A 27,924-nucleotide genomic window follows, 5' to 3' on the forward strand; every position below is an offset into this window, starting at 1 on the left:
ATTCAACTTTGATTTGCAGACTGAGTTTCACCTTTCTTAATTTGTGTAAATGAAGATTATTATGCTATAGTATTCCTTTACATGTGTCAGTCATCCTTATTGGTGAAATACATGTTTTCTTTATAAAGAGTAGTGATTTTTCATTTTATCTAACAAGGAATCCCAGGATTATATATTAACTCACTAATCTAAGATGATTGTTTTCAACCTATCTGATCCAATACCTCTTTTGTATGATAAAAATTTTGTCACACTTCCTTTACTAGCCTGGAGCAAAATTCAGAGTAAACGTAAATATCTATATGAATACACTTTAAATAATTAATAGAATATGCAATTTGTAATATGAAGGATAAACAAAAGAAATAATAATAAGAAAGCATGTATCTCAACTCTGTAAATGCCCAGATATGAATAACCAAAAAAAGACAACATGAAACAGATGCTTGCACCAATAAATATATGCCTGCTACTGACACTGACAACATTAGTGATCAGATCTTAAATTTCTATTAATGACTTACATACAGTATTAACAAAATAAACTTTCTCTTAGTTTATACAGTAGTTGTCTTCCTAAATAATTCAGTATTTACTAAAATTTTTCAAAACTTTGTATCTATGTAGAGAATTGCCTCTAGAAATGTGTATATTACTTGATGGGTTAATAGACACTGTAAAAACTTTACATACCTGTAGAAAAAAGCATATACAGACACAAAAATGATGCCTAAAGATAATTTTTCTATTTCCCACTGATTATTATAGTTATTGAAAAATTAGCCAGTGCAACATGATTGTACTTCAACCATTTCCAACCAAACAGTGATACACACATTAAATGAGGAAAATGGAAGGAAGGGGACCCAATTTTTTATTTTTTAACAGTCAAGGAAAATAAGATGGAATATTTTCAAACTATCATATAACTACCACATTTTCTCATGGTCCCCTGCAGGAAGGAATATAGTTTGTACATTTAGCCAAGGGAAACTTAATAGTTGCATATGGTATTCAGTTCAGTTCAGTGCAGTCACTCAGTTGTGTCCAACTCTTTGCGATCCCATGAATCGCAGCACGCCAGGCCTCCCTGTCCATCACCAACTCCCGGAGTTCACCCAAACCCAAGTCCATTGAGTCGGTGATGCCATCCAGCCATCTCATCCTCTGTTGTCCCCTTCTCCTCTTGCCCTCAATCTTTCCCAGCATCAGGGTCTTTTCAAATGAGTCAGCTGTTCTCATCAGGTGACCAAAGTATTGGAGTTTCAGCTTCAACATCAGTCCTTCCAATGAACACCCAGGACTGAACTCCTTTAGGATGAACTGGTTGGATCTCCTTGCAGTCCAAGGGACTCTCAAGAGTCTTCTCCAACACCACAGTTCGAAAGCATCATTTCTTCAGTGCTCAGCTTTCCTTATAGTCCAACTCACATCCATACATGACCACTGGAAAAATCATAGCCTTGACTAGACAGACCTTTGCTGACAAAGTAATGTCTCTGCTTTTTGATATGCTTTCTAAGTTGGCCATAACTTTCCTTCTAAGGAGTAAGCGTCTTTTAATTTCATGGCTGCAGTCACCATCTGCAGTGATTTTGGAGCCCCCAAAAATAAAGTCTGACACTGCTTCCCCTGTTTCCCCATCTATTTCCCATGAAGTGATGGGACCAGATGCCATGATCTTAGTTTTGTGAATGTTGAGCTTTAAGCCAACTTCTTCACTCTCTTCTTTTACTTTCATCAAGAGGCTCTTTAGTTCTTCTTGACTTTCTGCCATAAGGGTAGTGTCATCTGCATATCTGAGGTTATTGATATTCCTCCCGGCAATCTTGATTCCAGCTTGGGCTTCTTCCAGCCCAGCGTTTCTCATGATGTACTCTGCATATAAGTTAAATAAGCAGGGTGACAATATATAGCCTTGACGTACTCCTTTTCCTATTTGGAACCAGTCTGTTGTTCCATGTCCAGTTCTAACTGTTGCTTCCTGACATACATACAGGTTTCTCAAAAGGCAGGTCAGGTGGTCTGGTATTCCCATCTCTTTCAGAATTTTCCACAGTTTATTGTGATCCACACAGTCAAAGGCTTTGGCATAGTCAATAAAGCAGAAATAGATGTTTTTCTGGAACTCTCTTGCTTTATTGATGATCCAGTGGATGTTGGCAATTTGATCTCTGGTTCCTCTGACTTTTCTAAATCCAGCTTGAACATCTGAAATTTCACAGTTCATGTATTGCTGAAGCCTGGCTTGGAGAGCTTTGAGCATTACTTTACTAATGTGTGAGATGAGTGCAATTGTGTGGTAGTTTGAGCATTCTTTGGTATTGCATATATGGTAATCATATCTTCCAAATTTTCTGGTAGTTGGATTTTTAAATACTCTAATGTCATAATAAAAGTACATAATTTTCTTCAATCATGTGTTCAATTTTTGGTTTAAAATTTATAAACCCCATATGTTTGGCTATCATATTCTAAGGTAAAATTTTTCTTAATTTAAGATTTTTGTAACTTTATTTTCATAGGTTGGGCATTAGATACTTAAAATTATTTGAGAAATATTATTGGTTTAAGTCACAGTTCTTTTGCAGGTATTTTGAATTTAAAATCTACCTACCTTCCTCTAAACTGTTAAGTCATGGTTATATATTTTGGAGGTTTTTCTTATAAATTATGATTATAATACTGACAACCAAAAAAAAAAAAAAGGCATTGTTAGATTCTTGAGTTTTTTAAAGAGTAAATCCTGATGTGTAACCAGAGCTTATAATTTCTTCCATAAAATGTTAAAGAAAAAAATGAAAAAGGAAATGAAGGAAAAAGAAAAATAACGGGCTCTTTCATATGCTCACTGTTATGCAAACAAGAGTAAGGTTATTATTTATCTGTCTGGAACATTTGATGAATCACTTCCCAAATAATCTTGTTTCATCATAAATTGTATAGTGTATGTTTTCATTTCATAGATCAGACTCACAAATTCAACCTATTCCTTCATTAGCTAAAACTGCTATTTTCTGCCTAAGAATATTTATTTTCTTAGAACTTTAAGCAGTCTTTATTTCCAATATCAGCTACAGCAGTTTACTTGGAAGGGAAGGTTCCCCCCGCCCAAAACAAACAACTTTTTTTTTCCCAAACATTAATTGCTTCTCTAAAATGTGGTTTCTGTGGAAAATTGAGCATATGGCATCTGGGCCCTCATTCCTGCATGAAAACAATTTACTTGGGCTGAGTGGCATTACTCCTTTTAACATGACCTTCACTCCCCCCCACCATGTGTCATCATTTCTAGCACTCTATTGTTTTTATGTCATTGAATTTCTTTTTATGCCATTTATTATCATTTCTGAGTGGACTCTATCATCTTCTGAATTTATGACCTTAGATCCTAAGCTTAAGGTGTAATTTAAATTTATATTTATATCAGGATTAATTTTTATTGATTGATAATTGTGGTTGTTTTGATTGTACAAATTATTACTTGTATGCTGTGCAAATATTATCTGCCACATTTTTTAATAAGTACATTCTAAGTCTTTATGTTATGTGTATGGGTTTGGTAAATAAATCATGTTATAAATCAGCACTATTATATTTCATACCGTAGAATTATCAGAAGTAAAGGAGACTGCGTATAGTCTTCAATGTACTATTCAGGCTGTACCTCACACCTACCAACTTCTTACCTTTTTGTACAGATGAGGCACAGGAAAAAAACTTCTTGCCAAAGGCTGTCAGTTTCATTAAAGACATATCTGGGGTTAGAACCCCCCCTGTACCTCAATAACTTACCTCATAGTCTAGTGCTCTCTCTTATGAAACATTTTTCCTGGAGATAAATTTGCACATGTAAAAACATCTCTGGAGCAAGTGTATTTATATGGAAGCTTTTGTAATTTTATTCTCTGTTTTACATATTATTTTAAAATACTACTATCCCAAGGTAAATTATTCTAATTTACCTATTTTATTTCAAACAGATCATGTTGTTTGTGAAGAAGAGTTTAAATACGCCATGTTAGCTTTAAACTGTATATGCCCAGCAACATCTACACTTATTACACTACTGGTTCATACCTCTAGAGGGCAGTAAGTATATTTTTTCTTTAAGATAATGCATTTTAAATTATAAAAATAAATTATATAAGTGTAGTTATGTGATTTAAAAATACAGTAAGCCTAGGTATACAACTAGATATGTACCTTTACTTGTATTTGTGTGAGTAATCGTCGTCTGGTAGACAGACAAATACAGACCTACCATAGGGTCTAAGACATAGAGTATATTGACAGTGATTTGCTGTCTTTTCTAACTAATCGAGAGATGATTTGTTCTATACTAAATTCTATGCCTGCATCATTAGTTAGGCCTAGAATTAGGGTATTGTTTCTATTTTCAAAATTAATACTTAGCAAATAAAATTTTGTAAAACAGGATGACAGCAGTCACTATTGAAAGGTCTTAAAGTCATTCTTTTTCTATTTCTGAGGTAAGTTTTTATCTGAAAGCTGTATGTACACAAATGAGCTCAAAATTAAAATTTTATAATTATTATAGAATGATAACAAAGTAGTTGATAAAATTAGCTAATGTAGTATAAAAGAAATTATTTAATGAATTTCAGGGTATTGAGGGAAATTATATCATCAGAACATTTTTTCCTATTTGTTTATTTTGATAGAGTTTCCTAAACCATAGATGTTGTTTTTGACTTGCATTATCAAGTAAAATACAATCAGCGAATATAGTCACTACTCTTATTTAACGAGATAAATGTTGCACCAGATTTCATACTTTTCATATTCCTTACTTGATATTTTAGACAAAATGTTTGATTTTCTAAGTAGATTCCACAGTGGTGCTTGTAGTTATAATCATTTAAATTTTGTGAGTTAATTGATAGTTGTTTAAGTGAAGTGCCAAATCAAATAAATCAAGGAAAAGGAAAATTCTTTCCTGGGATTTAGTACTGCTTGGAGGAAATTGATAATTGAAAAATAGTAAATTCCCTCTGGTGTTTTTAAGTAGATTTAACTCTTTTCCCTCTAATTATGTCTCTGCTCTATTGAGACAGAAAGAGCTTCCCAGAAGCAATTTTCTCAAAGTTCTGAATATAAATATTTCTATTCTATAAATTTATAAGCCTTTAAGATGTGCAACAGAAACAATGTAACAGGACCACAAATGAAACTGGTTTTCTTGGATGGACTTACTCAGCATTTTGATAGAATTAAATAAAATACTGAAAACTTTGTCACCAACTAATGAATATTCATAGAACTTACCACATGGCTTCATTATTTTGTCATCCATCTTTGTCACAGATTCCTACAGCTTTGTTTAGTCAGCTTCATTCTTGCACAAATGATAAAATGAAACCCTTCAACACTAACACACGTTAGTATTTATAGACTGGTTAAATTACATTTGCCAACTCCTAGTAAATATTATTTATTGGCACACAGTAGTGCCTGTTGAACATTGTGCTTCATATAAATTTAAAAAGAATTTCAGCATCTCCTCAAATAGGACTTTTCCTAATATACTCTAATGAATTTTGTCATATTAAAAAAGAAAGTGATGATCTTGAAAACATTGCTACCTAAGTAAGGATTTCCTGTAAGTAAGATTGACCTGCAAAATAATTACCAAATTAAGTGACACAATAAGTGCTTTAATCCACCAAAAGTACTTTCTTTGTAGCAGCTTTATTGAGATATAATTCATATACCATATAATTAACCTGCTAAGGTATACAATTTTGCATTTTTTAGTATATTCATGTAATTGCTTTATAAGTATCACTGCTGGATCCTAATATTTTCATTGTCTCATAAAGAAACTGTCTCCATTTTTGCAGTAGCCCACATTGTATCCAGACTCTTCCAACTATAGGCAGTCACAAACCTTACCCTATCTCTATAGATTTTTCTTTTCTGGACATTGCATATTGCATATGAATGGAATCATACAGTGTGTGCTGTTTTTGGCCTGGCTTCTCTCACTTGGCATAATGTTTTTAAGGTTCATCCATATTGTAACATGCATCAATACTTTGTTCCTTTTTAAACTGAGTAGTTTTCTATTGTATGGATATATTTCTTTTTACTTTTCTATTCATCAACTGATGGATATTTGGGTTGTTTCCAGCATTGTGGATAAGGCCGTTCTTAATATGAATATAAAGATTCTTATGTGGACATGTCCTTTAATTTCTTTGGGTCTATATCTGGGAGTGAAATTGCTGAGTCATGAGCTTCCCAGGTGATGCTAGCGGTAAAAAAAGCACCTGCCAATGCAGGAAACGCAGGAGACACAAAAGACAAGGGTTAAATTCCTGGGTCTTAGGAAGATCCCCTGGAGGAGGAAATGTCAACCCACTCCAGTATTCTTGCCTGGGAAATCCCATGGACAGAGGAGCCCAGTGGGCTACAGCCCATAGAGTCACAAGGAGTTGGATATGACTGAAGTGACTGAGCAAGCACACACACGAGTAATTCTATTTAGTCTTTTTTTTAGGAACTTCCCAAATGTTTTCTGAAGGGATTATATAATCTTACATTGCCATCAGCAATCTATCATGACTGCAGTTTCTCCATGTCCTCAGCAATGCTTGTTATTATCTGCTTTTTGTGTCATAACCCTCCTATTGAATGCAAAGTGGTGCTTCATTATGGTTTTGGTTTGCATTTCCCTGATTACTAGTTAAAATTAGTTCATGGGCTTATTGACCATTTTCATATCATCTTTGAAGAAAAACCTATTCAGATCCTTTGTCCATTTTCTAATCATGTTGTTTCTGATTATTGAGTTTACAACACTTACAGAGCTCTTACAAAGCTCTTACAGAGTTTTTATATATTCTAGCTTATCTTAAACAGATAAATACCATCACTGCAGTATAAATGACCATCCTAATAGATCACTTAATTTAAAATATCTAATATATTTTATTAATAATATTGTTTTACTAAAGTAATTAGTTATGCATTAATTGAAGGTATAGTGAAGATTCACTTATTAACAGAGCATGTTTAAAATTTTGCCTTTAAGCATCAGCAGAAATTAGAGACCTCAAATATATTGATTTAATAATAAGAGAGCAAACTTGGGAGCTAAATTAAGTAGTATAATGGGGAAATGTTGAGTAGTCTGGAAATGCTTTTTGTAGGGATTATCAAACCACTAATTGAGACAATACCTACAGTAATACTCAAATTTCTCCATTAAAAAAGAAGAGGGAATAATATTATTAAAAGTTCATTCTATAACAAATGGTGACTGACTAAAAATAGTTGATAGTCACAAGCTAAAGACTTAGACCCAACAAACACAAAAACAAATATAATACAAAATCTAAAATAGTCTAATTTGAAAATATATTTTTAAATTAAATGCTCTGTAGATTGTAGGTACTTAAGAAAATAATAATTATGAGTTCTCAGGCAAATAAGGTAGACAAAGGAAGCAGGAACTAGAGATAGAGAGGGCAGCTTATTTAGTGACAGTCCTCCCTTAGGTCTGAGAATGGAGATCCTAATTCAGCCTTAGAATTAGATCTCCCCACTTAACCTTCATACGTTTCTTAATTCTCTTCCTCTAGCCTGTGGAAATGGGGCAAAGATGGAAACCATATGTTAAGTGTGGTTTTGTTTTGCATTTCCCTGATTACTTCATTCTCCCCATCTACTGAGCTGGGCTTCCCAAGTGGCTTCAATGGTAAAAAAAATTGGTCTGCCAATGCAGGAGACTCAAGAGTCACTGGTTCGATTCCTGGGTCAGGAAGATGTCCTGGAGGAGGAAATGGCAACCCACTCCAGGATACTTGTCTGGGAAATCCCATGGACAGAGGAGCCTGGCAGGGTTACAGTTCATGGGGTCGCAAACACTGAGTGACTAAGCAGGAGGCATTCATCAACTTAGCCATGACTTAGACCAGTGCATCTCGCAAGGCTCCTTAATGCTCCTACGATCTTACATTTTCTTTGTTTAGATGTTAATATACTCATTCCTGTTCTAGTTGATCAGTGAGCCAACTAGACGGTGTCAATTTTAGATGACTTTGAATAACTGTACTCCTTTTATTCATTGATGTTTACTCTGTATTTTAGCCCTTCTCAGTTTTCCCTTCTTACTCACTTCATTTACATTTGAGTGTTCAGTGCTCTTGACAATGGCTTTTCTTATTGTCAGTTAAATTAGTATTTTGACTTATTTGGCAAACATACTAGAAAGATGAACAGAAATTTACTCATTGGGCAGATATCACTGTAGGCTGTCAAACACGGACTGTGATGATTTTAGCAAACAGATGCCAAATTATCAGAACAGTTTATAGACATTCAGCTGACCCATCTTCATATTTCATCTCTAACAAAATTTAATACTTTTCTTTTCCTTTCCACTTAATTTCACAAAAATATTTATTTCATTAGTCCCATCCAATAGGTAATATTCTTTGCTCTTCGTGCTTATCAATGGGAAGGAAAGAGAATTGATAAGAAAAATATTTCAAAGTTAGAATTTATGAACCTTGGTCCCTGATTAGATATGGATATAGAAAAGGGGAAAAAAGGAAGAAAATGTCTTCACACACTGAGGTTGGACAGGAGAGAACTATAAAGTGTGTGGTTTTGGCAGAAGGAGAAAGGAGTTGGGGATTGAATCTATTTGCTTTTTTGATGCAGGTACCTTTGCTTGTAGGAATTACTGGTTCCTGAGGAGGGATCAGGGCTTCCCAGGTGGCTCAGTGGGTAAAGAATCCATCTGCAGTGAAGGAGACACAGGAGATGAGAGTTCAATCCCTGGTTCGGGAAGATCCCCGGAGGAAGGCATGGCAACTCACTCCAGTGTTCTTCCCTGGAGAATCCCCTGGACAGAGGAGCCTGGGGGGTTACAGTCCACAGGATTACAAAGAGTCAGACATGACTGAAGCGACCGAGCATGCAAGCATGAGGAAGGATCAGGGTTGTTCAGGGCCACAGAACCGAAGGGAGAAATGGTGGGGATTTGGGAGAAATGATCACTTAAGGCTTTTCCTTGGGAAACGACTCCTTATAGGAAACAGATGGGAGAAAAGGACAGCAAATATAGTATAGCATCACGGGATAAAAAGGAGCAAGGATTTCCAAAAAAATAACTGGAGTGTTAACAATACAGATGGCTTAAGATGGAGAAGAAGCAAACAGAATTCGGAGGTCACTGGTTTCTGGGAAGTTCTGAGAAAATTTTGGACGATGGGAGACTTTCATTTTGAGGTAGGGTGAATGAATGAGGAGATGATAAGAAAGCAAAGCCTGGTCAAAGGCTGCCACTTCGTTAGGCTTGCCCAGGAAGATAAGAAAGATAAAACATGAAAGCAAACAGTTCTGCTGGTTCCACAGAAGTCGGCTTCTTTGATCATGGCGGTTAAGATTGTCTGTGATCCCTGGTGACCCTTTCTGCATCTCTCCCATGACAAACACACTTACCCACTGTCTCACACACACACACTCACCCACTGTCACACACACACACTCACCCACTGTCTCACACACACTGTCACACACACACACACACTCACCCACTGTCACACACACACACACACACTCACCCACTGTCTCACATACACACACACACACACTCACCCACTGTCACACACAGACACACACACACACACTCACCCACTGTCACACACAGACACACACACACACACTCACCCACTGTCACACACACACACACACACACTCACCCACTGTCTCACATACACACACACACACACTCACCCACTGTCACACACAGACACACACACACACACTCACCCACTGTCACACACAGACACACACACACACACTCACCCACTGTCACACACACACACACACACTCACCCACTGTCTCACACACACACACACTCACCCACTGTCACACACAGACACACACATACTCACCCACTGTCACACACATGCACATTCACCCACTGTCACACACACACACACTCACCCACTGTCACACACACACACACACACTCACCCACTGTCTCACACACACACACACTCACCCACTGTCACACACAGACACACACATACTCACCCACTGTCACACACATGCACATTCACCCACTGTCACACACACACACACTCACCCACTGTCTCACACACACACCCACCGTCACACACATGCACATTCACCCACTGTCACACACACACACACTCACCCACTGTCTCACACACACACCCACTGTCTCACACACACACACACTCACCCACTGTCACACACACACACACATACTCACCCACTGTCACACACACACACTCACCCACTGTCTCACACACACACACATACTCACCCACTGTCACACACACACACACTCACCCACTGTCTCACACACACACCCACTGTCTCACACACACACACACTCACCCACTGTCACACACACACACATTCACCCACTGTCACACACACACACACTCACCCACTGTCTCACACACACACACACACTCACCCACTGTCTCACACACACACCCACTGTCTCACACACACACACACTCACCCACTGTCTCACACACACACACATTCACCCACTGTCACACACACACACACTCACCCACTGTCTCACACACACACACATACTCACCCACTGTCACACACACACACACTCACCCACTGTCTCACACACACACCCACTGTCTCACACACACACACACTCACCCACTGTCACACACACACACATTCACCCACTGTCACACACACACACACTCACCCACTGTCTCACACACACACACATACTCACCCACTGTCTCACACCCACACCCACTGTCTCACACACACACACACTCACCCACTGTCACACACACACACACATACTCACCCACTGTCTCACACACACACATTCACCCACTGTCACACACACACACACTCACCCACTGTCTCACACACTCACACACACTCACCCACTGTCTCACACACACACACACAGACCTCAGGACTGGAGGTTTGAATTATATATCTGAAGGTTACTCATTTTTCTTCTATACAAATTAACCCGCACTGAAAATCTGCACAGAAATGCATTTTATTAGGTGTATCCAAAATCTATTTGATTACCTGAGAAATGTTTTTCCACCTATTTAAAGATCAGCTAGAACATTATTCTATTAAACATATTTTGAGAAATACAGATACTGCTCAGTCCCTTAATAGCTCATCTTCTGTTATCAAATTATATTTAAGTATGCTCATTTTATTTATTGAAGACCCTCTTTGCTTTCATCCAAATGTATTTTTATGTCCTTAATTCTCATGATTCTATGTATCATGTTCTCCAAATAACATGATCCTAAATATACTTCATGGTTTCCGCCTTCTGCATCTTTTAAAACGTTGTTCCTTCTGCCTTGAATTTTTTTCTCCTGCTTCCCTAGAGGATTTTCCTGGAATTCAAAGATTCTACCTCCTCGTGAATATTTTTAAGCTCCCTAATTTAATCTGATGTCTCCTTTCTATGAGTTCACATAGACTGTTAGGATATTCTGTCAGAGTATGTATTATGGTCCTTTTGTTTTTTCCTACTTGATAGGGCATAATTTCATTTAAGGTAGAGAACATGTCTTATTCATGCCTTATATAATGTTTCATAGCATGAATGCACAATAAACATTAGTTAAATAAAATGCACTAAAGATGATTCATTGAGGCCCCTGGTTCAAAGTAGTTTATGATCCAAATGCCTTCATCTGCTCTTCACCATCTGCTCCACTGAAATGACAGCTAGTAAATAAAAATCACCAGCTTTCATCAATGGAAAAGAAGAGATGTCAGTGAGCTTTTAGAAGATGGAAAGTGAGTAAAGGAAGAGCTTTAGATGAAAACCTCGGCCCAGCCTGTGTTTAGAGGGCAATACAGCAGCACAAAACCTCAGCCCACAGCAGGGCTCTGGCATGCAAGATTCCTAGAAGAAAAAGGACATGTTTTGATTGAATTTCTATACACAGAACAAGTTACCTCTGTTTCACCCAGCACAGTACCAATTCTCTATAATTAAATTTAGTCAGATATTTGCCATTGGGAATATCAGACTTTTCCTAATTGAATTAGTCTGAATTATAAGGTAGCATATAATGTGGGGTTGGGCTTTAGCCCTCTTCATTTGACATTTAGAGACCCTAGAATAGAGAGTCTGAGCCCCTTCATGCTTAATATAAGATGTAAGAAATCATATTCACAGAGGAGTCTATTTAATACCCCTATATATGGTACTCAGAACTTTGAAATATGGATTTATCATTTGCTGACAACCAGCATGCAGGTTGAAATGAGGGGAATAAATCCAGCTATTGAATAGAGAACATATATTGAGTAGAGAATATCTCTATTCCTATTGAATAGAGAACATAAATCCAGCAATAGAAAGAGAACAATATCTGTATTCACACTGAAATTGTTTGGGGATATAGGGAAGATTGGGTCTTGTACTCACTAGTAAACAAACAACTTTTTTAAGTCAAAAAACTAAAACATTTAAAAGGAGAGTCAAACATATATTTTGGAAGCAAGGAGAGTCGCCGTAAAGAGAACAAGAAATACAATAAAAAGAAATTTAGATATATTTTTGAACACTGGATATGTATAAGTAATAGTTCACAAGAATACTAAAGGTTTATGAAAGGGTGATAATGGTTGTTTAAAGAAATAAAATGCTGAGGAATTTTTATTTGTAGAGTTTAAAATTTTCATAATATTTAACTTAAATTTTGGTTAATTATGATTGTGGAGGGTCTGATTTTCTCTTCAGTAATAAGGAAAATAGTGATAATAAATACACAAATCCAAAATAACTAAAAATATTTATAATTATTGCTCTTAGAAAGATATGAAAAGGAGTTATGGTAGAGAAAGAGAAGGTAAAGACCTTTTAAAATTAATAGAGTAATTGCTGAAATTAAAATTCAGTAAAGTCCTTGAAAGATAATATCTCAGAGATCTTGAGGATTTCAGATAAAAGAGAGAGGAAGAATATTTAGGAAAACAATTGAAGTACACGAGATCAATCCAAAAGAAGTAATATTTGATTTGGTGGGTGTTCCCAAAAGGATGGAAAGAATGTAATATAAGAAACTGTAACCAAAGAGGGGTGAGTCAAGTCTTTAAAATCACAGGATTTCTTGCTTGTGAATGACAATGAATGGAAGAGAATGACGCCTAGAGACATGGCATTGCCAAATTATAAAGCAGCAATGATGAAGAAAAATTCTCTTAAATTTGTAGAAATGTAGAGAAAACTTAATATTGACTAGGATTCTTAACTTTAAACAAGGGTATTCATCAAGCTAGTTTAACTACAAAGAGGTATATGGAGGAATATGGATAACTCACAGAATAAGAATATTAGTCTCTACTTAGTCTAAACATGCATGAACAGTTCCCATTACCACACCTGACAACTAATCCAATAATGAACTTTGACCTCGGAACATCCTAGGAGCCGACAGTCTCTGTGACCACATATCTCAGTGATATGGACGCCCCTTGCCTGCCTGTGTCTTTGTTTAACATACTTCCGAAACAAACTTCTGCATCTGTGTCTGATTGAGGGAACCTAGGTCACATGTCTGTATAATAACTGAAACCAAAGATTCCTAAAAGGTATGGTCAAGATATGAAAAGTCAGACAAGTCTCCACAAGAGACTGGACTAAATTAAAAGCAACATATATAGTTAAATGTAGCAGAGGAAGTTTCTGTTTTCTCTCCCAACTGGAAAAAAAGGCAATCATAAACTCAAAGCAAATAACAAAGAAACTATAATGAATCAAATTAGAACGTGCCATAATACTGAACAATAAGTGGAGGGCAGGTAAAGAAATTTTTCTGTGATAGTCTCTATTGAATTGCTCAGGGCACTACAAAGAAGGTTATATAACTATATTAGTAGCATTCCGCTAAGTCTTACGTGAACTATGTTGCAATAATCCTAATGTAATCTTTGCTTTCAGGCTCTCTGTCTGTACCTTTTCTTCCAGCTTTGCTATTATCAACATGTAGCGTTGCACAAGTTTAACATATACAATGACTTCTCCACTTTTTATGTGAAGCCATTGATTAATTTATAGCCAGTGAACAAAATGTAGATATTTACATTTTTAACAATGTAACAAGGTGCAGCAAATGATACTTTAGAGTAAAATTAGGTAGAAGAGATGGAAGAGAAGAGGGTGGCTAATGGCTCAACCTACAAAATGGAAAATCAAGAGATTTGTATCTGTAGTCACTAATACTTTATGTATGTACAATCCTGTGAGGAATCTTTAGTGAGCTAGTTCTCTAGTTTCTCACCTCAGAGAGTATGATCGATAGAAGATTGATACAGTCTTCTACAATGATACAGTCTACAACCTTCTACAATTGATACAATTTTCTATAATGATATAGTAATACAAAAATATGATAGCATATTTTTATTAAGAGATAACTCAAAACTCTTCAAATTAAGCCCAGAATTTGGAAGCATTTTTCCATCAATTTAAGTTATGAATGAAATCACATGTTAAAGATAGCACTAGAGTTAAAATATTATAACTAATTCTGGGAAGGATTGAAGGCAAAAGGAGAGGGTGGCAGAGGATGAGGTGGTTAAACAATATCACTGGCTCAGTTGACATGAATTTGAGCAAACTCTGGGAGATAGTGAAGGACAGGGAAGCTTGGCTTGCCCTGGTGGCTCAGGCGGTAAAGAATCTGCCCACAACCCAGGAGACCTGGGTTTGATCCTTGGGTTGGAAATATCCGCTGGAGAAGGGAACGGCTACCCACTCCAGTATTCTGGCCTGGAGAATTCCATGGACTGTACAGTTCATGGGGTGTCAAAGAGTCAGATGTGACTTAGTGACTTTAACACACACACCGGGAGATGGGGAGGACAGGGGAGCAGTCGGGAAGAGTCAGACACGACTTAGCAACTGAACAACAACCACAAATTGTAATGTTTGGTTATTCCTTCATTCATCCTTTCCACAGATAATAATCATTTGCATCCATACAGTGTAAGGCACTATGTTAGAAGTTTGAGAAGCACAAGCGTGCATACATTCTGATCACAAAGTCTAACATTCAGTACAAGGCAGCAGACACTGTAGACGTGGCTTATGTATGTTTGAAATGCGGTATAAATGTCTCCTAGTAGATCTCTTTTGTTAGTACAGTTTCTTTTAGCTATGGTAAGCTTAGTTTACACACCTTGAGTCTAAACCAAATGATAACGTGGACAGACACTAAAGAAACTTGCTACTTACACGTAATTTTTAAAGAGAAAAAAAAAAATCCTTAAAAAGATAAAACGAGAATAATAGCTATAGGAGCTTATGAAACGTCTATATCCCCAAATATTAATACTTATGGAAGACGACTTTCCTGAAGATGTCACTGTGATGTTCTAAACTAAAGGGACAGATATCGGAGAGCAATTCAAAAGCACAAGGGCACAGACAGCTTGACCATAAGCTAAGCGTGTGGTACTTATTCTGTGAGCAAGCAGCCTGTGTTCTGAGAGAAGCAGGGAGATGGCACATTTTAGCTGTCAATGTTTACGAATGCTGAAGGAAAACAGCTGAAAGTCAGGGGGGTAAGACCTATTTAGTAATGGAATTAAAGAGCTGAGACTGCCGTGTCATTATAAGAGATGAATTTCTATTTCACCTGGCAATTTAAAAAGTAGATGAAAAGGCTTTGCAGGTGTTCTTAGGATTTGTGTGTGTGATAATTAGGTGACTTCTTGAATTAACTGAGCACTTCAGAAAACCACACTAGAGATTTTGAAGAACAAACAAACTTTAAAGGAAATGGGTTTGGAACACTTTCATGTACAATCAGCCTTTCAAACTTAACGTTTGAGCTCTATTTCATTTCTTCTTTTGAAATCTCTTTCAAAAGGGTATTCATTGTTTATGTTCACTATTGAGAATGCTTGAAAGCTCAATGGCATTTCTCTATTATCGCCACTTTCACAGCAAATTTTCTAATCCTGAGGATAGCAAACAGCTTTCTGGTTCCATCTAGTGGTAGAAAATTGGTTATCATCCTCTACATGGTTTTAATCTTAGGACCCAGGTTTTTGCTTTGAGATCTAATATAAAAAACTGGGAAAGTTCTGCTTCAAGAGTAGAGATGCACAAATCTCCTGGCAGACAGAGGCATCTTCATTTTGACTTTTATTGCTTCTTCTACTTAGAGTTCTTGACTACCTTTCTCCTCGGTAACATAACCCAACTTGTGTGTCAGATTGATTCCCAGACCAGGAAGAATAAATGCTCATCCAAAGTTGTATGTTAGCTCTTCCTTTTGTAACCTCACCTGTGGTAGAAGTTTCCATCTACTCCAATATGCCATTTCCACTCCATAAATTACAATTACGTTTTCAATGATACAGGCTACCATTTGTCAAAATCAGTTCTTTTACCTACAGTGTTGACTGTAGATTCCTGACATTGATAGCAAAGGAAAATCAGAATACCATTTAAATACTTTAATTTTTAAATAAAGTAGAAGCTTTAGACCACTGTGAATTAATGTAATTAATTCATATGTGTTTTTAGAGACTCTCCTCTAAAGAATATATATAAACAATTATATGGGACCAAGCTGACATTAATTGGTGAACTACTAGAGTATGGAATTTAAAAAATGTTAATTTTAATTAAATTAAAACCTTTGGGTCACTTGTTTTAGGCCTTTTAAAATCTACTTTCAATCTAATATAATGAGGCAACAAATATAGTTTCTTATCCTCTTTAAAATAAAGCACCAATAAGGGAACTTTATCTTATCTAATTCTGCAATTATAAATTTAAATGGCATTCTTTTCCTAAGGCAAAGGTTTCCCCCAATTATATGTAAAGCCTTTTATTATATATCGATGAATGGGTATTTACACCAAAGATATCTTGTGCCAGTATGTTCTTTATTCCCATGGAGGTGAAAATAATTTCATTTGGTAGTAAAAATAAATATATAAAGCAGCTAATTTGGCAATCTGTGTCAATTTTCGTGAATTTGGAGCACCATTTATTGTATATTTAAATACATTATTTAGGGTTGAAAAGAACAAAATGTACCTGCAAAACTAAATTTGATCATTATAATGCAAAGGTGTTCAAGATAGCAGAAGGATTTCCACTAATAATTTCACTGTACAACCTTGAAGGCAGTAATGCCTGCCTGCATTCTATAGTTTACCTTTTTTTTTTTTGGTGGTATCTTTAAATACATGAAGAAGATATGAACACAAAAATTCAATTTTACCTTCTAAAAGTTATTAGTATGAATTGTACAAAAAAATCACCTTCATAGAAATAGGGAGCTGTCAGTCAAGTAAACTTTTACCCTATTTTTTTTTTTTTAATGCACACATTACTGAGTGGGGGAATTCAGTACATTCCTGAAATAAGAACAGAGAGTGCAGTATAATAAGACTTCAAGATATTGCATCTGGAACAGGAAATTCCAGTTAGATTCTTATTTTCTCCTTTTGGGAAAAGTTGATGTGGGGAAACTCTGAAGATCAAAACCATATCAGATTCTTTTACTGCATTCAGTGGCTTAGGAAGCACATTCCTCCAGTTGCAGACCCAAGCACTTACTGTTTGATGATCCTGTTCCAGTGGGTTGGTTTTGTTGCAAGGCAGGAGACGGTTTGTGAGTGAATTTATTCTCTGGCAATAAATACCCATCCCTGATAGCTCAGTTGGTAAAGAATCCGCCTGCAATGCAGGGGACCCCAGTTTGATTCCTGGGTTGGAGAGATCCACTGGAGAAGGGATAGGCTACCCACTCCAGTATTCTTGGGCTTCCCTTGTGACTCAGCTGGTAAAGAATCTGCCTGCAATGTGGGAGACCTGAGTTTGATCCCTGGGTTGGGAAGATCCCGTGGAGAAGGGAAAGGCTACCTGCTCCAGTATTTTGGCCTGGACAATTCCCTGGACAGTGTACTCCATGGGGTCAGCAAAGAGCTGGATGTGACTGAGCGACTTTCATTTTCACTTTCACTTACCTTGAAAGTGTAATCATGGATTAACCAGGGATGTGCACTTTGCATTTGAAAGAAAAGCAAAATCATTCATCAACTTTAATTTATGCACCACTGAAAAGTTAACTGGAGCAAGTGATATTTCTAACTGGGGAACAAAAAGCAGATTAAAACACATAACTTATTTCAAATTTTTATTTTATTTTTTTTAAGTGAAAGCAGGTTTATGTAGGATACACATTCCATAGACAGAATATGGTCCATCTCAGAGAGAGACCTAAAATATTGGGTGGTTAGTTTTATAGGCTGGGTAATTTCATATGCCAGTGAGTGGGAGGATTATTCCAACTATTTTGGGGAAGGGGTGTGGCTTCCAGGAATTGGGTCACCGCCCACTTCTGGCCTTTTATGGTCGTGAGAGGGACTTTTCATCTTGTCCCAAGGTTGGTGACCACAACCTAAAACCAAGGAGGAAAAAGAGTCAAGTATCCCATTTTCTAGTCTCTCCACTCTTCCATAGAAAGAAAAGATCAGAGAAGGCCAGCAGAGCAGCCCAGTGTGCTTGCACCCACCCTGGTTGTGCAGATGGTAAATAATCCACCTTCAGTGCAGGAGACCTGGGTTCAAATTGCAATCCCTGGGTCAGGATGATCCCCTGGGGAAGGGAATGGCAACCCAGTCCAGTATGCTTGCCTGGGACTGGCAAAGAATTGGACACAACTGAATGACTAACACTTTCACTTTCACTAGCCTCATGAAATGAAGTTCATGAAATGACCTAATTAATACTCGTGGAGAATACGGTGTGTCTGCAGAAAGCAGGGACCAGTATGTCATTCCCCAGTTGGACATCGGTGTGTAGTTTTCTGATTATTTGAACATGAGGAAAAAAGAATCAAAGAGAGAGAGATGGCAGAACCTTCACTCCCACGCATGGGTCTCCAGCATCAGAGCTGATGACTTGAAAAGATCTGTGTTCTTTCTGTGGTACCCTGGCTAAGGGTGCTGCTACGAGGTGAGGAAACCCAAGAAGTCAAAGGCTGTAAGGTATGTGGGACATCTATCTGGGAAGTAGGTAAGACAGAGTGGACAGGAATTTTTTCCTTCCCAGGGATGGTACACAGAGGCCCACCCCTCCACACCCCACAAACATGTTCACATGACTCTAAGAGATGCCTTTGATGACCAGTGAGAGTCACTTCAGAGCAGCAGCATTCCAGGGAGAATTAGCCTCAGCTGGGAAGATTGGACTTTCAAATCAGATGCGACTGAGCTTTCTAATCATTGTACAGGATTTGAAAGAAGTGGGGGCTGCCCAGTTCATTATTATTACTGGACAGGAATTGGAGATTTGAAAGAGCTGAGGTGAAGGCTACAGGGTCTTGAAAATTTTGACATGGAAGTTGCGATTTACTTCACCAGACATTTCTGTTTGTTTTCCCATAGACAGTTCTCTATCACCTCTCCTTACACTTCTTCTTTCTTTTTCCAAATATATGTGTATATATATATATATACACATATATGTATATATATATAATATAAGACCTTTGTTTAGGTTTTAAACATGCAGAAAGGAGCAGGCATAAGCCTCCTTTGGTTCTAGGATATGCACTGAAGCTTATCTAAGGCTCTCATGACTATGGTATTAGATTTATAAATTTTACAGCAGGACCCTTTGTTCAGGGAAAATAGAGATTTTTTCAAGCATTGAGCATAAGCTTTTATTCTGTGTTTCCTCCATTTTCTTAGTAGAATATTTTCTTTTTATGTTCTTTTATTTCCTTTCTTTTTTCTACTAACACCTTTACTAAGAACTGGAGCTGGCATTATTTTGAAAATTAAGCTAGACATAAACCTGCCTAGGAAGAATTTATTACTATTTAATTACCAGTCAGTTATTATATAGTAGTTACTATATAATGCAATTACTATTGCATTACCAGTCAGTATGGTAAAGCAGCCTGTAAAGGGTCAGAGATATAAACTACAGGCTATAGTATTTTACATGCTGGAGTCTACTTTGAGGCTAACAGTAAGTAAATGCAGAAGCAGGCTGTCTTCCCTAAATGGTCCTTCAATTCATGTAAACACAGAGTAAATCTTTCTTAAGTGGCTTTTCATAATTTTCATGAAGCTTTTCATTCTTTGCTTTTTGCCCTTAGTGTCTTCCGTGTTTTTTACTGCTGCTGGGGTTAAGTCCATTCCATGTCCATTTATGATTGTGAAACTCAGTAAAGGCTTTTCCCCCTCATTCTAATAGCAAATTCATCATAGGGAAAGTAATGGATAAGACCTAAAAAATGATTTTGGTGAAGAAGAAAGGAATTATATAATTAGAAAAGCAGAAAATTTAGTAATTGAGCATGAAGAACACTGTTAGCTTGTACTCTGTTCATTTAACAAAACATTTATTAAGAATTACTCTGTCAGACCAGACGTCTTGTCTCAGAGATAGCATAGTAAACAAGAGATGATCCTTTGTCCCATGGAGCCTATTTCACAAGGAAGCAAGACATTAAGGATTAGTTAATATAATTTAATGTTATACTATCATGAAGTCTGCCACTGCATGGCTGAAAGAGTAATGACTGAACTAAATGGGTCCAAGAATGAGGAGGGCATAGGCAGAAGAAGGAACAGGCTAGAAGACCTGGATAAGAGAGTTTCTTAATCAGGGGAAACTAAAGTCTGCTGGAGCACCCAAGAGGAAGAAGACAGAAATGACAGACGAAATTTGGAAGACGGGCATGGTATAGGTCAGGAGGGATTGGTAGTGATGGTAAGAAAGTTTACCTTTTTCAAATGGGAGGAGGAAACTCTTTAATTATTTTTAACAGGAAAGTGACCTGAAGTGACTTGCGATTTTGAAATTCACTCTTATTGTAGCACCAATCCATATAAAAGGCAAGGAAATGCGGTGGGACTATTTTAAGAGTGTGAGAGTTGATGATGGAGAAAAGGGTAAGTGGTGCATTCAAGAGTTGTTTAAGTGGTAGAATTCTCTTGTGTAAAATGGAAATAGATTATTTACTCAGCTATATGATTGTTTTTGTCTCATTAAAAAATAATCTTGAATTAAGTCTGCCCAGATACATGAAATAGGAAAAGATGAAAGAAAATAAGGATAGAATGACAAGTGGAAAACAAGAGGTTTATGCTTTGTTTTTTAAACAAATATATAGGCTATGAAATGCCCTTTATTATTAATAAAGGTTAGAGTAAAATTTGGCTCTCAAATTCTAGTAGCCCAAAGAAAAGAAATAGAACAGCTAGCTGCACATTCACACTGAATATTGAAATATTCAGAACTGAAGCTTCTGAATAAAGGGCAGTGTTTGTCACAGACTCTTTCATTCATGCTGGCAAGACCAAAGACTTGAAACCACTGATCCTCAGTTCCTTTATCCATGTGATGGGCATAATGCTATTGTGCATCTTAAAGGTTGTCAGAAGAATCAAATTCTGGTATTAAACAAATATGTTTTGAACTCACTTCACTGTATTCTGTAAAATGCTCTGGTTACTGGAGATCCCACAGAAAACAAGATAGACAGTGGTCTGAGAAGTTATAGTGTTTACATTCTGCTTCATGCTGAGTGAGAGATGGTGGCAGAAAGAGACAAGTAATAAGCATACAAATGAAGTTATGTCAGTATCACAAAGATGTCAGTTTCACCCAGATTTATTAGTCATTCCAATAATCATATCAACAGTACTCTTTTTCAAGTAATCAAGCTGATTTTAAGTTCATATGGAAAAATAAAGAAACCAAAATAGCAAGAAAAATTTTGAAGGAGAACAATAAAGAGAGGGATTACCCTGATGTATTTTAGAACAATTTTGTACCTAAAATAGTTGATATAGTGTAGTGTTAGGGAATGGACAAAGGTAAATCAACATGACAGACTAGAAAGTTGAGATAGAGGCCCATAGGCACCTAGGAATTTGGTGTTTGATAACAGAGTTATTTTAAATCAGTGGGTGAAAAAAATGGACTATTCAATACGTTGAATAACTGGGTAGCCATTTGGAAAAATGTTGATACACTCATCATAGTATGAAGGGAAAATTTTAGTTTCTGCCTAAATAAAATGTTACTCTCAAAATATTGGTAAAGAGGAGGGTATATAATATACCCTATACTGCTGTTTTGAAAGATAGCAGTGAAAAATTATATCAACAAAAACTTAAAATCCTCACTACTAGTTTTGGTTTGTTTCTTTATTTTTGTGAACATGCATTTCATTTTTAAAATTTGTTTCAGACACTCAAAAACATAAGAATATTATCATGAGCATCCATGAACCTAGCATTCCAAATGTTTTTTATGTCAAATGTTTTTGAAGCCCACATATATGATCTCTGATTTACCTATCTTCTCCCTAGGACCTAGTTCACTAAATACCCTACCTAAGCTATTTAATTCTTCGAACATTTTATATTTGCTATTTCCCCATGATGCTCACTAAGCATTAGTTCTTGCATTTTCACTTTTAGCTGTATGGAATTTATTTATTTATTCACTCATTCGATCATTTAATTTTTGTATTTCTGATGGATTCGGTCCTTAAGGTGTTTATTCCTAGTTTTCTTTTCCATCAGCAAATACACCCAGGTCCACCTTCAGAACATGCCCAGAAACTCCCCTGGTCCAAAGCCATCACCTTCTGGCTGGATCATCGTGATAAAGTCCTCACTGATCATTGTCACTGCTTCAGTCTGTTCTCAGAACAATGACCAGAGGGATTTTTTTTTGCAAAGTATAAATCAGAATCTTTACAAATTTTCCCAATAAAGCCCGACATGATCGCAAGATTTTAGAAATCCCCGTGTGACGCGTTTCCCTGCCAGTTATTCCTCTAGCCTCATTTCCTCCTCCTCCCTCAGCCCAGCCGAACTGTATACTCTGCTTTTTCTCAGCCCCAGGGAAGCGCTTGCTGTTGCTTCTGCCTGAAACAGTCTTCTCTGCTATCGTTACCTCTCTCCCTCTTCTCAGGATTTTCACTTAGATGTCATTCTCTCAGGGAGGACTTCAATTATGCATTTATTTTCCAACCCACCCCTGAAAATTTCCCTTTCTTTTTTCTCCCTACCACTTACCACTTCCAACACATAATTTGCTTCATTGCCAGTTTTCCTCCACTAGAGGCTTCAAGAAAGAAAGCATTTCTGCCCTTTTGTCAACTGCCTTAGCCTTGAAATCTAGAACTTTTCTTGGCACATCCCAAGTGCTCAATAAATATTTCATGTAGGAATTAATAAGTGAGACCCAGACATACCCATCAGTAGAAGATGGAGTGGCTAAGTCCCAACATTTCTCAAGCAATTAACATGAAGTTAAAAGGAAAAAATTCTCTATATTTACAATTAGCTGAACTTAGAGACTCATTAAAAAACATTTGGTAAAAAGGTGCCGTTATGAAATAGAATGAAGACAAGCAAGTGATTTAAGGAAATTCATTACAGTCATCCTTGTCCAAATCCCTCCTTTTCTGTTTCCTTCCAAGTTACCACATTGCATTTCCATTTCAGCCGCTGCAATTAGATTTGTGATTTGCTTGAACAGCTCTTAGTGCCCTCATGAGACTATTATTTGACCCTATGCGCCTTTCAGTGCCAAACAAACCCTGATGAATTACTGGCACCTTCTCTCCTGTTTTCAGCCCTTTAAATGGATTCTGTCTTTGCCAAGTGCTATCATGCCAAGCAGCGGTATGGTACATATCAAAGATAGCTTTGTTTTTATTTGTCAAAGGAAAGGTGTTCTCCACCAAGAACAGTCATTCTTAGGAAACAGTATGTAGCCATATGTATTCCATTGTCAAATGCGTTTTGTTTTATGCTTTCCTATTTCCAAATATATATTAATATTATAGAAAAAAAGGGTAAAATTTTAAAAGTAATATTGTTCATATTGTTGACTAGGAATGTTGAAAGTGGCTCCAAAAATTCAGCAATGAAAAAGATATACCAGCAAAATAATAATGTAAACTAACATTTCCTGAAGACTACTACGCTCCCAAAATCTGCTAAATGATTTATTTGTACTATCTCATTTAATTCAACCCAGTAACACAGATAATGTTTTGTTATGGAAGTAAAGTATCATAGAGAAGTTAAATAACACCCAAGATTGCAGAGTTAGGGTTCAGATCAGGCAGTCAGACTCCAAAGCCCAGGGTCTTAAGTCTTAAGCTTCCCTGATAGCTCAGTTGGGAAAGAATCCACCAGCAATGCAGGAGACCCCAGTTTGATTCCTGGGTCGGGAAGATCTGCTGGAGAAGGGATAGGCTACCCATTCCAGTATTCTTGGGCTTCCCTTGTGGCTCATCGGTAAAGACTGCCTGCAGTGTTGGAGACCTGGATTCAATCCCTGGGTTGGGAAGATCCCCTGGAGAAGGGAATGGCAACCCACTCCAGTATTCTGGCCTAGAGAGTTCCACAGTCCACAGGGTCACAAAGAGTTGGACAGGACTGAGCGACTTTCACTTGCACTTTCAAGAAGGAATGAAGTGCAAATGAAACATACCTGAAAAATATACTTTTTTTTTTTTAAATTTATTGAAACTTTGAAAATGTTTAAAAATGTTTTATCTCCCAGTAACCCTTCAAACAAAGCTCAGTTAAAACTACGATAGATATGACTTTAATCTGTGCAGAAACTATAGTGATTATGGTGAAATATTTTTGATTTTTATAAATGTATCTCATTTGTTCTAGAATGTGTATTTCTTGTACTTAACACAGTTCATAAACTTTATTCACCAAGTGGAATTTATTGTACAAAATGGGAAATCATTCGTGTATCTTCACAATAAATTTTGCATAAGTTGAATTTTTTATACATTTCTAAAGCCACTGAGCAGACTATTCTAGGGAGGAAAAAAAAAGAAACTACATTTTCTGTGATAAACTTATCTTCTTTTTAAAAAGTACTTTTGGAAATCTCTTTCAGAAATTCTTTTATCACAAAACATATCTTTTGCTAACTTCTACACAACTGGGAGAACATCATTGTTCTGATTTGGACAGAAATAAAGAGTATATATATATATATATATATTTTTTTTTTATGAAATCAAACTGATAAATTGAGATGTATATATATATTTATAATTTTAAATACAAAGCAAAGTCAAAAACATACAGGGACCAAGCAGGTATTATAAATGGGATGAAGTGGGCTCTATTATTGAGACTATAAGACAAGGATTATATAAAGGCTGTGCATGACATGATATACATAAACGAAGTCTAAAATTCAGTTGCTACAGCTCACTGGTTCATGATCACAATAAATGCTTTTATTAATTGGATTGTGAAATTCTTTTAACGAATTTGCCATTTATCAAGCGTAGTTTCGAAATTCTTGTAGGTATCTCTTTGCAACTGTTTGGTGATCACGTCATCTCTTCGAGCACCACACAGATGCTTCTTTGAACTGTGCCTGTTCCTCCCTGCAGTTGGGAAACTGGATTTCGTAGGACAGCGGCTGTGCTTTGAGCCACATTCACTGTTTGTCTCTGTGCGTGTGTATGTGTGTGTGCTTTTGTTGCAGAGAAGGCCAGCAGTCGCCAGAACAGTGGCAGAAGGTGTACGGCAGATGCTCTGGGAATGAAGTGTACCACATTGTTCTGGAAGAAAGCACATTTTTTGCTGAATATGAAGGAAAGAGCTTCACATATGCTTCTTTCCATGCGCACAAAAAGTATGTTTCCATCTCAGAATGGAATTAAAATATTAATTTACATCCAGTTTTCCATAATGTAACCCATATTGGTGCTCATGTATTGGGAGTGTTTTTGAATTATCATCATAATTATTGAGACATTTAAATTCTCACCTTTTGTTTGGTCTCTACAAGTTAAGATTCTTGGGTATAAAGTATAATTTAGTAGGAATATTGACTTTGAAAGTGAAAGTGTTATTCACTCAGTCATGTCCAACTCTTTGCAACCCCATGGACTATAGCCCAACAGGCTCATCTCTCCATGGAATCCTCTAGGCAAGAATTCTGGAGCAGGTTGCCATTCCCTTCTCCAGGGGATTTTCCTGATCCAGGGATCAAACCCAGGTCTCCTGTATTGCAGGCAGATTCTTTACTGTCTGAGACACCAGGGAAGCCCAGTATTGACTTTCAGTTCAGTCAGTCAGTTCAGTCACTCAGTCATGTCTGAATCTTTGCGACCCCATGAATCACAGCACGCCAGGCCTCCCTATCCATCACAAACTCCTGTAGTTTACTCAAACTCATGTCCATCGAGTCGGAGATACCATCCAGCCATCTCATCCTCTGTTGTCCCCTTCTCCTCCTGCCCCCAATCCCTCCCAGCATCAGGGTCTTTTCCAATGAGTCAGTTATTCGCATGAGGTGGCCAAAGTATTGGAGTTTCAGCTTCAGCATCAGTCCTTCCAATGAACACCCAGGACTGAACTCCTTTAGGATGGACTGGTTGGATTACCTTGCAGTCCAAGAGACTCTCAAGAGTCTTGTCCAACACCACAGTTCAAAAGCATCAATTTTTCGGAGCTCAGCTTTCTACACAGTCCAACTCTCACACCCATACATGACCAGGGGAAAAACCATAGCCTTGACCAGATGGACCTCTGTTGGCAAAGTAATGTCTCTACTTTTTAATATGCTATCTAGGTTGGTCATAACTTTCCTTCCAAGGAGTAAGCGTCTTTTAATTTCATAGCTGCAGTCACCATCTACAGTGATTTTGGAGCCCCAAAACATGAAGTCTGACACTGTTTCCACTGTCTCCCCATCTATTTCCCATGAGGTGATGGGACCAGATGCCATGATCTTAGTTTTCTGAATGTTAAGCTTTAAGCCAACTTTTTCTCTCTCCTCTTTCACTTTCATCAAGAGGCTTTTTAGTTCCTCTTCACTCTCTGCCATAAGGGTGGTGTCATCTGCATACCTGAGGTTATCTATATTTCTCCCGGCAATCTTGATTCTAGCTTGTGCTTCTTCCAGCCCAGCATTTCTCATGATATACTCCGCATATAAGTTAAATAAGCAGGGTGACAATATACAGCCTTGACACACTCCTTTTCCTATTTGGAACTAGTCTGTTGTTCCAAGTCCAGTTCTAACTGTTGCTTCCTGACCTGCATACAGGTTTCTCAAGAGGCAGGTCAGGCTTTGGCATAGTCAATAAAGCATAAATAGATGTTTTTCTGGAACTCTGTTGCTTTTTCAATGATCCAGTGTATATTGGCAATTTGATCTCTGGTTCCTCTGACTTTTCTAAATCAGCTTGAACATCTGGAAGTTCTCGTTCACCTATTGCTGAAGCCTGGCTTGGAGAATTTTGAGCATTACTTCACTAGCGTGTGAGATGAGTGCAATTGTGTGGTAGTTTGAACATTCTTTGGGATTGCCTTTCTTAGGGATTGGAATGAAAACTGACTTTTTCCAGTCCTGTGGCCACTGCTGAGTTTTCCAAATTTGCTGGCATATTGAGTGCAGCACTTTCACAGCATCATCTTTCAGGATTTGAAATAGTTCAACTGGAATTCCATCACATCCACTAGCTTTGTTTGTAGTGATGCTTTCTAAGGCCCACTTGACTTCACATTCCAGGATGTCTGGCTCTAGCTCAGTGAACGCACCATTGTGATTATCTGAGTCGTGAAGACCTTTTTTGTACAGTTTTTCTGTGTATTCTTGCCGCCTCTTCTTAATATCCTCTCCTTCTGTTAGGTCCATACCATTTCTGTCCTTTATCAAACCCATCTTTGCCTGAAATGTTCCCTTGATATCTCTAATTTTCTTGAAGAGATCTCTAGTCTTTCCCATTCTGTTGTTTTCCCCTATTTCTTTGCATTGATCACTGAGGAAGGCTTTCTTATCTCTCCTGGCTATTCTTTGGAACTCTGCATTCAAATGGGAATATCTTTCCTTTTCTCCTTTG

The 27,924-nt window shown here is 37.2% G+C and overlaps 1 protein-coding gene across 4 annotated transcripts in view; it reads left to right on the top strand.

Annotated features, from left to right (window-relative positions):
• The window catches only part of KCNT2 (potassium sodium-activated channel subfamily T member 2), a 429,544-nt gene that overhangs the window by 276,154 nt on the left and 125,466 nt on the right, over window positions 1–27,924 (top strand). For 3 of the 4 annotated variants that reach the window (XM_043924233.1, XM_043924234.1, XM_043924235.1), the window contains exons 14-15: window positions 3,984–4,092; window positions 25,560–25,709. In XM_043924233.1, coding sequence (XP_043780168.1) covers window positions 3,984–4,092; window positions 25,560–25,709 — 259 coding nt within the window. The remainder of the gene's footprint in view (window positions 1–3,983; window positions 4,093–25,559; window positions 25,710–27,924) is intronic. The other variant, XM_043924236.1, reaches the window with a different exon arrangement.

The sequence above is a fragment of the Cervus elaphus genome, chromosome 14 (assembly GCF_910594005.1).
Source record: "Cervus elaphus chromosome 14, mCerEla1.1, whole genome shotgun sequence".
NCBI classification, from domain to species: Eukaryota; Metazoa; Chordata; class Mammalia; order Artiodactyla; family Cervidae; genus Cervus; species Cervus elaphus.